At 37.4% G+C, this 13,227-nt stretch overlaps 1 protein-coding gene across 1 annotated transcript; it reads left to right on the forward strand.

Moving 5' to 3' along the window:
- The first annotated feature begins 1,339 nt into the window (after positions 1-1,339).
- Positions 1,340-10,266, forward strand: faxdc2 (fatty acid hydroxylase domain containing 2). The gene is made up of 8 exons (XM_058757138.1): positions 1,340-1,476; positions 2,252-2,349; positions 2,465-2,568; positions 2,843-2,964; positions 6,560-6,765; positions 7,332-7,437; positions 7,519-7,685; positions 9,702-10,266. Exons 1-8 carry the CDS (start codon positions 1,468-1,470, stop codon positions 9,859-9,861), a joined length of 972 nt encoding a protein of 323 aa, XP_058613121.1. The 5' UTR covers positions 1,340-1,467; the 3' UTR covers positions 9,862-10,266.
- Positions 10,267-13,227: the final 2,961 nt, after the last annotated feature.

The following is a 13,227-nucleotide window of genomic DNA, read 5'->3' on the forward strand; positions in this document are numbered from 1 at the left end:
ATAGAGTTATGTAAGAATGACATCTGCTGGAAGAATAAAAAAGTCTCTGGGTTTAAGAACATATTTTGGATGAAAAATAAAATTATATTTCCAAGGCGCAATTTTTTTATCAGATTTTGGCTATCATATTAGATTTAATGTATGTGTTGTATGAAATGTTTTATTGGGATACATTTGATCCAAAAAAGCAAAAACTGGATTATCCAGATCTCAGCTGAAGACTGGACTCAGTGTAAAAATACTTAGTACAATATAGTATCATGTAATATAGGCTAGATACCCTTGATATTTTGTACTTGATTTGTTTAACCATTACAGTAGAGTAGATGGAGGAAAAAAATATTTTGTCCAGATAAAATAATCCCCCGAACAGCTGTCAGATTCAAACAAAAACTAAACTGTGGACTAGCTTGACTCTTGCTGCTGATTTGAATGTCGATCTCGTTTTAAGCGTCTGTTTTCATTTATAACCAGAAAGGTGCATGCTCCTTTTCTGACGTTCATTTAAGTTTTCCGTGTTTTTTTCCCCGTGTCACTTTAAATGTGTCCATCTTGAATCGCTGTTACCGGTGAGACATGTGGAGACAAAAATAAACTACGTCAGCGCCAATAGCCTCGTGGTTAGTGCGCCGAAATATAGCGCAACTGTGCTCACAGCGACCCGAGTTCGAATCCCCTTTCGAGGTCCTTTGCGGATCCCGCCCCCAATGCTTTCCTGTCTGCTCTCTACTACTGTCCTATCTAATAACGGCATAAAAAGCCTAAAAATGTAACTTTAAAAAAATTAATAAACTATCAGTTGTGGGACTATATTCTGTCATAAATAGCATAAAATTAATTCCAACTTTCTATCGTGCGTTACTGGAAATGAATGGTTAAAATGTCCCGGTCTCAATAAAGTTGACGCGTTTGGTCCGTGACCTGGATCTCGCTCAGCTCGCGCTCTCGGTGGAGGTTTGGCCGGAACCGGTTCCAGAATTAAATCACTGAGGGTGCTCTCACATTCACTTTTGTCCCGTCCATTGCTTTGGTTATCACTGCTATTTCGAGAGTATATGCGGAAATCATACCCGAAACTTTGCAGTGTGTGTATCCGATAAACACAAGTTGAATACAAATTCTGAATGGATTATAGCCTGGAAAGTGAATTTATAAAATCTCTTCATGGAACATGATCTTTACTTAATATCTTAATGATTTTTGGCATAAAAGAAAAATCAATAATTTTGACCCATATTGTTGGTTATTGCTACAAATATACCTGTGCTGCTTATGATTGCTTTTGTGCTCCAGGAGCACATATAATGAATGTAATTGTGACTTTCAGTATCTCCTCCGCTGCAATCATTTCGCAGGGATTGTGTCAGCTGACCAGCGGTCGACCAATCACAGACCAGCTCCTGTCGCTGTAAACAGCCGCGGGCGCGCGGAGCGACTGTCAGGTGCGCGGAGCTCCAGACACACATCATGGCCGGAGTGAGTCTCTTCACTTTCTAACACTGTCTGCACATTATTGCGATGCTTTCGGTTAGTTGTTTAGGTTTGTTCTGTGTCACCGATGCTTCAGTGTAACGCGTCTGTAACAGCATTAGTTAGAGATGCGTCGCGAGCGCGTTACATCATCACCGCTACAGTGTTACATTCGGAATGTTTGAGCGCGGAAGTTTACAAAGAAATAATAAATATCAGCGCAGTGTTGCTGATGGGACAGACTGCTTTATTCTTTAGTTTAAAGCATAACTTTCAGACTCGATGTTTACTGTGTTTGTTATCGTTTCATCGAGCGAAACTGCTGTTCATTTGATGTAAACAAACATCAGACAAATAACGATGTTCTTGCGAATAACTCATATGTAGTTTTACATCTATAACATAATTATTTAATAACTCAATTCAATTCAAGTTTATTTTGGTGTAGCGCTTTTCACGAATCGTTGCAAAGCTGTCAAGTTGATGTACATATCGCAGAAATGTACGGTAATAATAATAATAATAAATCAGATCGTGAAAATACCTGCCTTTCAGTTTACAGACTGCTTTTTCTGTACCTGTCAGAAATGTTGTGTTATTTTATAGTGTGGATGACTTTATTACTCTATTATTTGAAAAGTAGAAAGTGTAAGTGTGCACAAGCTTTTCACTGCTTGTGTAAAAGTGCACGAACCGGTTCAGTTGAACAGGCTCCTATAATCGAACTTTATGCATTCGTTAATTACAAGGATGTTAATCATATGATCATCTCTGTAAAAAGGAAAATACAGGAGGACTCTGGGATTCGTTGAAGAAAGCCGCTTTTGTCATTGGATCTGGGCTTTTCTTCCTGGTCGGGTTTAGGAACTCAGTCACGTGGTAAGCATTTTGCATTATGTTGATCTGAATTTCAGGTCAAGAATAAATGTGCTCTTTGTAATCCTGGTTCTTACTGACCATCAATTATTAATGATGTGTTTGTGTGTGCTTGCAGGCATTTGCAGCGGTTTTGGGGAGCATCAGGAGATTTCTGGCAAACACAGTGGACCAAACTTCACCAAGCTTTGGGTGGAAATGAGGCGGCCTTGTTTTTTATTGGTTAGAGAAGCAGTAAACCTTGTTTTTAACCTTTACGTGGCCTCCCGTCTGGACATTGATCATGAAATGTTCACGCATCTGTTGTTCTAGACTGAACTGACTGCAGTCAGGCCTCAAATCAGATCAAGTTCACTTAATTAAAACCATTTGGACACAGACCACTGTAGCAACAAACTTTTTTATTAGATGCATGAACATAACTTATAATCTTCCCCAAAATAAAGTGTTTTATGCACCAATAGAGATCTTTTCTTTTCTTTTTGGTGTTTAACAGGGACCATGTTGGTGCCAACGCTGGCTTTTTGGTTGTTTAACGCCCTCCTGATGGTGATTGACACGACAGGGAAGCCCAACTTCATCACACGATACAGGATTCAGCCTGACAAAAACAATCCGGTACGTCCTTCAACAGCACATCACTGTGTAAAACAGCACACGATTCATTCCAGCTGTCATTACTCCAGTTAAACTCATATATCCTCGATTACAATGTACCCATCTCGAGTAATTGGTTAAATAACAGAAGTGCCATTCGTACATTTTTAGCCAGTTTTGTACAACGGCCGCATGATCCAGTTTATCAAAATAAAATCGGTTAGTGTGATTAGCCAATCACAAATACTGCATCTAACGAACCTGCTGCTAACGAGGGAGAAGTTGGGCTCTCTGCATTTTCCGTCAAAATAAAATCTTGTTGGTGTAACATTTGAAAATGATCAAATTAAAAATGGAAATTTTAATATTATCATTTTATGTTGTTGTACTATAAATTAAAATGATTATTTGATCATGAGTGGAAAGTAGATATTAATTAAAATGTGCATATTCAACAGTATGTTTCTGAATATGCACACTGTTCTTCATCGCAAAGAAAATGCAAGTCTAAACCCATAATGTGAGTTTGCAGCGAAGAGGATGAAGTGGCCAATTAATAAAGAATTAGTGGTTTGATCTTTTGAATGAAATGTAATTAGGCCGGGATTAAATACGGATTTGATCATGCTGTAAAATACTAATCGCATTCATCCACATAAATACTATTATAGAGAAGATTCAAACTTTTACTCGTGCAAATTGTACTCATGAGTTCTTGCTAGGGCTGGGCAATATACTTAATATTCATAGTTATTTCACTGAAAATTAGAGATTAAACAACATTAATGATAACATTTAATCATTTTAAGGGATTAGACCAGTAAGTTTTCTTAAAACCTTGTCGTTACACTGATTTCACAATCCTTTCTTGTTTTGGACTCGCAAGCAATAATGCAGACGTCTTTTAATAGTGTCTGATTACAACATGAAAAGATGAAATTATTATTAGATTTGGTAAGTTCAAATCATTTCTACACTGCAAAAAATTACTTGTCGTCTTTTCTAGTATAAATATCTAAACATTCTTGAATCAAGATGCATTTACTTGAAGGAAAATGAATTCAGAAATTAAATAAATAAATAAATTGTTTGTTTTTTGCTAACAACAAGAAAAAATATCTAGAAATGGAGTAAGAAAAAAATCTTAATTCAGAGGTAAAAAGATTCTTTTTCTTACTCCATTGGCAGATATTTTATCTTGTTTTAAGCAAACACTAAAAATATTTAGATCATTTTTGTCAGAAAACAAGGCTTAATATCTTCAGTCATTTAGCTTCTCAAGTAAATGCGTCTTGATGCAAGAATGTTTAGATGTTTGTACTAGAAAAGAAGACAAAAAAGTGTTTTAATGGCTTTCAGAGAACCAAAACTCTAATTCAATGATTTGTTTTGCACCATCACTCAAAAATATTGATGTATTTTTCATGTATAGGAAAATATTGCTGTTGATTACTGTGTAAATTTTGTTTGTGTGAAATCATTGACAGTGTGTGAAATCTGGCTTGATGTACCACTGTATTACTGTATAATACTGTTATATTAATATTTTATTATTATACCAGCTGACCGTCCATTGACTGCTGTATGTCCCAAGGTCCTATCATAACAGTTTAGCTGAATGAAAATATTGCCCTATAAAATCATAACTGCTGCTTTTTCTGATAACCATGTTAGTACTGATAATAATTTCAGCACACTTTGCATGAATTAAGATTACACCGCATATATAACCTTAAAATGTCAGTCATAAATACGTGCGTGTTTAGATTGTATAGTGTATAATAATGTCTGTCTGTAGCAAAGAAACAGAATAATGTTCTGTTTATGAGTTCAGGGTTCAGACACTGTCAGTGATTATACGGAGTAACAGGTTATTAAAGGTCTGATAAAATTAATCTATACACGGTTGAACTTTTGGGGAGGTTTGATGGGTCATAAACGGGTCACTTACACTAGAGTAACCCAGCTGAACTTCAGCATGTAACTGTGCTTCGATCACTGCGTCTGAGTTTGCACACTCCTCTGCTGTACAGCAGTTCATTAAATGAGTGCTAAGGGTGTGCGATAATGACAAAAAAGGATATCTCAATATTTTCTGGAATGTTGTTGCTAATGATATTCTGATATAAGTCTGATATTCTTCATTCGGTGCAGTGGTCAGTGTGCAGGAGTAACAGACACTTTTTAATGGGCATTTTTACCTTTATAAGGCCAATTTTTCTAACCTAATTAAATGTATGCATCCTACTCTGTGTCAGATTCTTACATTTGAGGTCTGTTACCAGTCAAATGAAATCAGTATCAACAAAATGTCTATTTGCAATGCAGAGGTGGCACAACAGTCTGCATCTGACTCAGTGATGTTTAGATGCATTTAGACATTTAATGCAGGACATGAATGCAGTTACACATGCATAAATAATGTTTTGGTGTTTAAAAAACAAAAAGTTTAATACTGATATTTCAAAATGATTCAAAGAGAGAGAGAGCGAAATCACTGTAAATAATACATTGTTAAAAATATGAATATTTGTTCCATATAAAATGAAAATCGCCAGTAGGTGGCGGCAAGTCACTGCATGAGTGAGCCATCGAGTCATTCACTCAAGCGATTCGTTCAAACGGCTGACTGATTCAGTAAGCAAACAACAGTTCTGATGTGGCTTTGAAAATGTTGTTGTTTTTTTTACATCCTGCCCAATGTTGTCCAGTGAAACAATGTTTATATTATAGGCTATGAAAACAAATATAGTGAAAGTAATCATGCAAAAAATGTTTAAAATCACATTACATTCTAACATTGTAACATTACAATCTAAAAACAAAAACAATGCATTTTAAAGCAGAAGTTAAATTCACTAAACTAAACATGAAAAGAAATAAAAACAAAAGCATAGATGCATTATATTTTGATTACCCTAAAACAGTGCATCATGAAATGATATCATAGTCTATCGTAGCGCTATCATAAAAATACACTTACTTGTAGGTTTAAAATTCTACATTTGACCCATTTATTGTCCAACTACAGATATTTTAGCTAAATGAATCATCCTCTCCTGACAGCAGAATAGAAATATGTGTCTCTGCAGCACAGAAGCAGTCATAAGCAGCACAGCTATATCTGCAGCAATAGCCAACAATACACTGTATGGGTCAAAATTATACATTTCTCTTATGCCAAAAATCATTAGGATATTAAATATATGTTTAAATGTTTAATGAAGATATTTTGTAAATGTCCTAGCGTAAATATATCAAAACCTAATTTTTGATTAGTAATATGCATTGCTAAGGACTTCATTTGAACAACTTTAAAGGCGATTTTCTGATTTTTTTTTTTTTTCAGAAAAATTGACCCTTGTGACTGGTTTTGTGGTCCAGGGTCACATATTTCCATGACTTTCTAACATTCTTACAGATGGAGAATATACAGGTGTAATATACCGCCAGCCCTAGTTCATGCTGACAAGCTGTTTCAAACCACTGAAACAAACTTGATTTTGACCAGATGTTGAGTTCTAGAACACCTCTCACATTTGACAGAAAATGTACACATCTAGTAAAGTGGCTAGTGAAACTACAGCTGTAATTGAAGTGAACGGTTTCCCGACAGGTGGATGCGGCGCGGTTACGGCATGCGGTGAAGACGGTGCTCTTTAACCAGGTGTGTCTGTCTGGTCCTGTGGTGGTGCTCGCCTACGTGCTGATGAAGTGGCGAGGCGATCCGTGCGGCCCGGAGCTGCCCACCTTCCACTGGGTGCTTCTGGAGCTGGCCGTCTGCGGCCTGATGGAGGAGATACTCTTCTACTACACACACAGGTTAGCATTCAGAAAACACTCACTCCGTTTCTGATAACACAGTGCTGCTGGTTCATCGTGTGCAAGTCAGTGGTGCGCAGGTGTGACCAAAATAAAGAAAGCCCTGGGTAAATAAGTTCAGATTTGCATACTGAGATGATTGACATCTGTTAATGCACAATCACTTTTTTAGATTGACTAACTGTAATACTGTAAGATTTCCGTTCTAACTGAAAGCATAAATCTCTTCTACGTGCTACATGCCAGTTTCAGAGGAAAACACAAAACTGACCAGTTTTTATAAGATCACTATTTATAAAATCTGTTCAAGCCAGCAATTCCTGATTTACTGCATGTCTCTTTCCACAAAATCTTCTCTATTTGGGCCTGTTTTCAGACAGAACAGTTTGTGCTTCCAGTCATAAGAAAAGTAAGGGTTAAGAGTGATGGAAAGCATTGTAGTTTTGCTTTTTGTAAATTCAGAAGAAATGAAAACATTGACAAGCTGTTGTGGAATGTGTTGGATGGAGCACTGCTGGTGAGCGGGGATGCTCCGCCTCAGTCGTTCACTCTTCTGCTCCTTGCAGGCTCGTTCACCATCCGTCGCTCTATAAGAGCATCCATAAGATCCACCACGAGTGGACGGCTCCGGTTGGAGTGGTGGCGCTCTACGCTCATCCGGTGGAGCATGTGGTGAGATCCGTCGCCCCGTCAGAGATCCAGTCAGATGTGTGGTGGTGTGTTGAAAGCCTTCATGTCTTCTTGTCTGTACAGCTGTCGAACATGCTGCCGGCTCTGATGGGTCCGATTCTGCTGGGCTCACACGTGTCCACCACCAGTCTGTGGTTCACCATCGCTCTGCTGGTCACTACGGTCTCTCACTGCGGCTACCACCTGCCCCTGCTGCCCTCGCCCGAGTTCCACGACTACCACCATCTCAAGTAAGTCTAGGCCTCAATATCAAGAGTTTACACAAAGAAGGCTTGAGGTGAGGTGAACGAGTCCTGGGCCGGTGATAAGTTTCAGCGCACCATGCAATTGCGAGTTATATGAAGTCAAATATATATATTAGTCAAAATTGCATGATATGTGTCATGGTGCACACAGCCGGGAGGAACGAGGATGAACTCAAAATACGGTCTTTAATAAATCCAAAAGACAGGGCAAGGCTGGGACATATCATGCAATATATCATGCAATTTTGAGAAAAAAAAGTCAGTATTGTATGTTTCTGTCATGAAATTGTGAGAAAAATTAAATTGTGAGATAAAATGTCATAATACCTTTTAATATTTTTTTTATTCAGTGGCAGAAACAGGCTTCCATACATATCCGTTTCATAGATATATTCTCCTCTCGACGTCTCATCATTGTTCAGTGTTTGGCCATGAATTATAACTCGCATAGACATCTTTATAATACTTTAGGCTCTTCACACAATCTCTGACCCCTGCAGGCATCCATTGTGCATGTGTTTGCATGTGTTTTGGTCTCTTCAGTTTTTTGTCTCTGGCCATCTCGGGACATTGTTGCCATCTTGTGGACAAAGTAATTACTGCAAAACAATTAAATGCGCTTGAGCGACCTCGCTGTCACAAAAACCATGTGATGTACATACAGTATGTGTGTGTGTACTATACTGGTGATGAAATCTACAGAAAGCAAAGTATACTTGGGTTAAAGGTGACGGAGGCCGGGGCTGTTTGTGAAACACCTGCTGTAACTCAGTTTATCTCAGATTTATCTGCTTCAAATGAAGGCCGTTTTGAAATCAACAGCATTTGCCTAAACTGTGTGAATTAAAGACACATACAGAGAGAGCCGTTACAGTCTTCAACAGCAGGTGAAGGGTTTACATTTTGCACATGCATTTATTTGTTGATCTTCTTGTTTAGTTTTTTCTAAAACGCCAAACAATTAAAAAAAGGTATTGAATAAATAAGAGGCTAACTCATGTGACCTTGCACACCGCAGCATGTAGTCTGCAGGTCTCTATCTGTTCTGCAGTGATGTTGTAATATTTAGGTGATAGTTTAGAGTACATGTTATGTGTAAAAGTAAACGAGACATTTGGTGATTCACATGACACATTAACCTCATCACAAATCAAATGATATTCCAATTAAACCTGTTTTTCTTTCCTTTAAATCCCATATACATATAGAATCGTATAAAATTTCTACCCATTCACCTAACTATATGAAGGAGACCAGCTCTGACCATACGTCTGAACCAGCAGATCAAGGTCATCAGGATTACTAAATACTGAGTTTGATCTCGTAACAAACCGGACTGACCAGTCATCGTCCAGGACCAGGGGAAATCTGTCAACCTTGCTCTACATTCAACTCACGAGTAACCTTTATTCTCAGAGATAACGGCCGAACTCTGGCCATAGCTCTTTGAACGTTTCATAGGTCTGCATGTGATATCGATGAAGACCACGTAACAGAGAGCTGACTCTGAGAGCAGGGGTTCCTCATCGGAAGCTTTGCTTACCTGCCAGATATTACGTCTGATATGCTGATGTATCTCAGACAACAGTTATGAAGATCATGTGAGTGCATTCAAAGCATATCAGCCGTGAAAAGTGCAAATAATCTGCTAATTCTGTCCCTATCACACCGGTTTGCAGTGCAGCCAGCTTGTTAGCTAGTGAATGCATCGCCTCTTCATTTTAGACGTGCGATAGATGTTCCTCAAAACAACATGGGCTTTCTTTGACATTTGAATGTCAAATTGAGGTCGGTCAGTGCACCGGTGAAGCCAGCTGTGTTTTGGTTGATTTCAAAGATGTCAGCATGGGTCTGTTGAACACCTCTGAAATGAAACTGAAGTTATACTGCTGATCTCGATGCATGTGAGCTAGAAAGAGTGTGACAAAGCCTTGTTCTTCTGACTAAACCGGGCGGGTTGTTTCTTGAGCGCCGTCTAAATCCAGCTGTGTTCCTCTCCAGGTTCAATCAGTGCTACGGAGTGCTGGGAGTGCTGGACAGGCTTCACGGGACGGACGAGAAGTTTCGTAATTCTAGAGCATACGAGCGGCACACGGTCCTGATGGGTCTGACCCCGCTGAGCGAGAGCATCCCTGACCATCCCAAGAAAGCGCAGGAATAACCTGCAGAATCACAGCAAGCGTCCGTGTACATAAACACTGCACAAACTGATCCGCAGGTCTAATGGATCTGGATTCACACACATTCCTGCGATCTCGCAGTATTCACGTTGAAGTGATTTTACTGGTGTATCAGGACTAAAAGCTTGAGTTCTGGACTCAAATCCTGTTCGATTCACTCAAATGTAAAGAGATCATCAATTCCTTTTTATTGTTCATCTTATGTGTCACTTCTCATATTGTGTCAGAATAGCATTGCACATTTATGCAGAGCATCAAAATGATTTTAATTCTGTATTTTAACACTGAGTTTTTGGAAATGAACATTGTACTCTTTCTGTCCCTGATGATTCCTGACATCAGTTTCTGGAGTTTATCATTAAAGCTGATCTGATGTACCAGGTGTTTGCATTTTTAATAATTCTAATGCATATCTCAAATTCATAAAAAAAATAAAATAAAAATTCTTCAAGTAAAAGTTTGGAAATGAAGAGCTTCTAGTGGAGGACAGAAGACAGTAATATGCTTCCTCCAGCACCAGTCGTCCCAATCTGAAATGACGTCTCTGAATAACAGAAAACCCGACCCTTTTCTGATGAATGTTGTCGTAAGAGTCCCTGAAGATGTGAAACACTAAGCCATTTTGCTAAAGAACATTGACCTGGAGTCTCTGAAACCTAATCACTAAAGGAAAACCAATCAAAAAAAGACGAGGAACTTGTGTTCCTCCGGGATAAACGGTCAAATCAGCCAGACAATGACCAGATCAATGCCAAACTAGAAATGCAAAGTCCCGCAGACAGAACAAGAGTAAATGGTGCACTTGGGTACTCGAAGGGTACAGTTGACTATATCAGGAATGTCAAGTTAGTTTATATAGTTGATCATATATAGCGATAGACTCGAGCATGTAAGGTAACAGTCATTTTAAAGCGTTATCTATTGATTCTACAGCTTATCTTACATATGATCTGTATATATTAATATTAATTTAAATTAAATGCTTTATAATTATTGTAGAAGGGTGTTTCTGAAACTACTTTCCAAAATGGAAAAAAAAAAAAAAAAAACCTGTGTATTTTAATTTTAACCATCAGTCTGTAATACATATAAAAAGGTTTAAGATTTTAATCTGGAACATGTTTATTTTTTATGTTTTTCAACTCCTCTTCTTACAAAATGTCCTTACCGCAACGTTACAATAACGTTCATTATATAAACATTTTTCTTTTATAATTAAAAAAATAATATACAAAATAGGGGATTTCATGGTTTTCTCTCATGTAAAACTTAGACAGTAACCTTAGATGCCAATTGTTTCCATACACAATAAATATAAAATATTTAGCTTTTTGTGACAGATGTTGCAATTTAAATGTGTAAATTATCTCAACTTAAGTGTTAAAATATTATTTTGCAAATAAAAATATAAAAAAATAAAAATCAACCAGAGCTGCGGTAATGACATCTTGTGTTGGTAAGGACTCAATGTTAGAATCAAAAACAGGCTACTGTAGAGAACAGTAAAAGAAACAGAAAACATTTAGACTGAATATTTGTAATTTAATATACTCGTCTTTACCGCATCACCTAAATTTGCTGCAGTAAAGACATGTTGCAGAAATGACATTTTTGCTAACATTGAATGTAATTGGCAGCTAGCAAGGTCTACTACATTAGTTTTGACTCTTATTATGTTAATATATATCAATTAAACCGTAATATATATTTATTTTTAAAATGTAGTTCAAAGTACAGAATTACTAAACTGTATGGTAAGGACACACAATAAATACTGAGGCAGAAAAGATGATATTTACCTTATATTTCTGGATCTTGTAGTGAGGTAGTGAGGTGGCCCAATCTGTCAGCAATGTGCTCACATGCTCTGTTTCCATAGAAACTAGTCTTTGATAAAATGTCACAATAAAAGCCTTTTGTTTTCATTGTTGCGGTAAAGACATATAGTTGAAAAAAATCATAAAAATGATCAGTAAATAATACAAAAATTAAGATGCTGTAAATTAATATGTATATTAAACAATTCCATTTGAAATGTCAAATTGTAATTCAATTATCTTATTTTACGTATCAACATTGTGAACAGAATTATGGGACATGAACAAAAACAGTGTTTGGAGCTATAAATGCTTCATAATTTTATATTAAATCACATTAATCATTAATTATATTTTTTGTCAAGGTGTGCAATGACACTGTGAATATATTTATAAAGCATCATATGACAAATTTTAACATAAATCTAAAATTTGCCCGTAGTTGTAGAAACACCCAGAACTAAAATTGCTTGGATGGATTAATTATAAATCATAAAATAATTATATAAATCATACTGATTGTTAAAGCTAGTAAATTTTGTTGAAAATGTTTTAAACTGGGGAAGTGACATTTTTTGTGTGTCGGACATCACTTTGCTCACATCTGATTGGTCCAGTTTCAGTTTGAGATCTGCATCTCGGAGCAGGTCAGCTGTGGAGTGTGTTACTATGGTCAAGAAGCCACTTTCATGGTCCCTAAAACCAGGATTGGTGCAAACTGAACTGAATCTTACCCGGCTAGCAGCTAATCCAGCTTCACGGTACAGACCCCTGAGGCCTGCTGCACGAAGCCAGTTTGGGTTTTTACTCCAGTAAGTTAGTGTTTAGTTTGAGCAAACTGAGATTTTTTATTTAATGCAATGATAATTTATGCTACATGGCTACCCTGCTCCAGAGGAGGTTTTATTCTGGATTAGAAATCACAAACCCAAACTGGACCAATCAGCTGCGAGCAAAGTGACACACAGTACTGTGCAGAAGTCTTAGGCCACTAGTATTCTCACCAAAAAAACACAATTCAGTTATTTCTCTTTTGCTGTAGTGTGTCAATAGGAGACATCGGTTTTTGCCATTAATGGTAATAATCAGAGAGATCTTTGTCTGATCTGATCATCATCAGTGTGTCTGGAGTGACATGAAGAAACTGAGACTAAATCCAGAAGAACTGTGTCTCAAGACGCTTCAAGAAACCTCCTGCGAAGCTACAGCGCTGTTAACAGTTTTAGGCACTTGTGTAAAAATGCTGCAAAATGAGGATGCTGTCAAAACACAATGCCATAAATAGATTTTCTTGATCAATCGCCTTCTATGAACTAAACTAAATCAGCTTTTGTTGTGAGCATGCTTTGTGTTTAAAGCAGCTTTTGTCCTCGCTGCACTTGAGCAGAGTTTCTCAGGAGCTTGAAGCGTCTTGAGACACAGTTCTTCTGGATTTAGTCTCAGTTTCTTCATGTCACTCCAGACACACTGATGATGATCAGATCAGACAAAGATCTCTCTGGATTATTACCATTAATGGCAACATCTAAA

The sequence above is a fragment of the Onychostoma macrolepis genome, chromosome 21 (genome assembly GCF_012432095.1).
Source record: "Onychostoma macrolepis isolate SWU-2019 chromosome 21, ASM1243209v1, whole genome shotgun sequence".
NCBI classification, from domain to species: domain Eukaryota; kingdom Metazoa; phylum Chordata; class Actinopteri; order Cypriniformes; family Cyprinidae; genus Onychostoma; species Onychostoma macrolepis.

Coding starts and splice junctions, on each gene's coding strand:
- faxdc2 (XM_058757138.1), top strand. Junction 2,965..6,559: donor AGCCTGACAAAAACAATCCG/GTACGTCCTTCA, acceptor GTTTCCCGACAG/GTGGATGCGGCGCGGTTACG. Junction 6,766..7,331: donor CTCTTCTACTACACACACAG/GTTAGCATTCAG, acceptor TGCTCCTTGCAG/GCTCGTTCACCATCCGTCGC.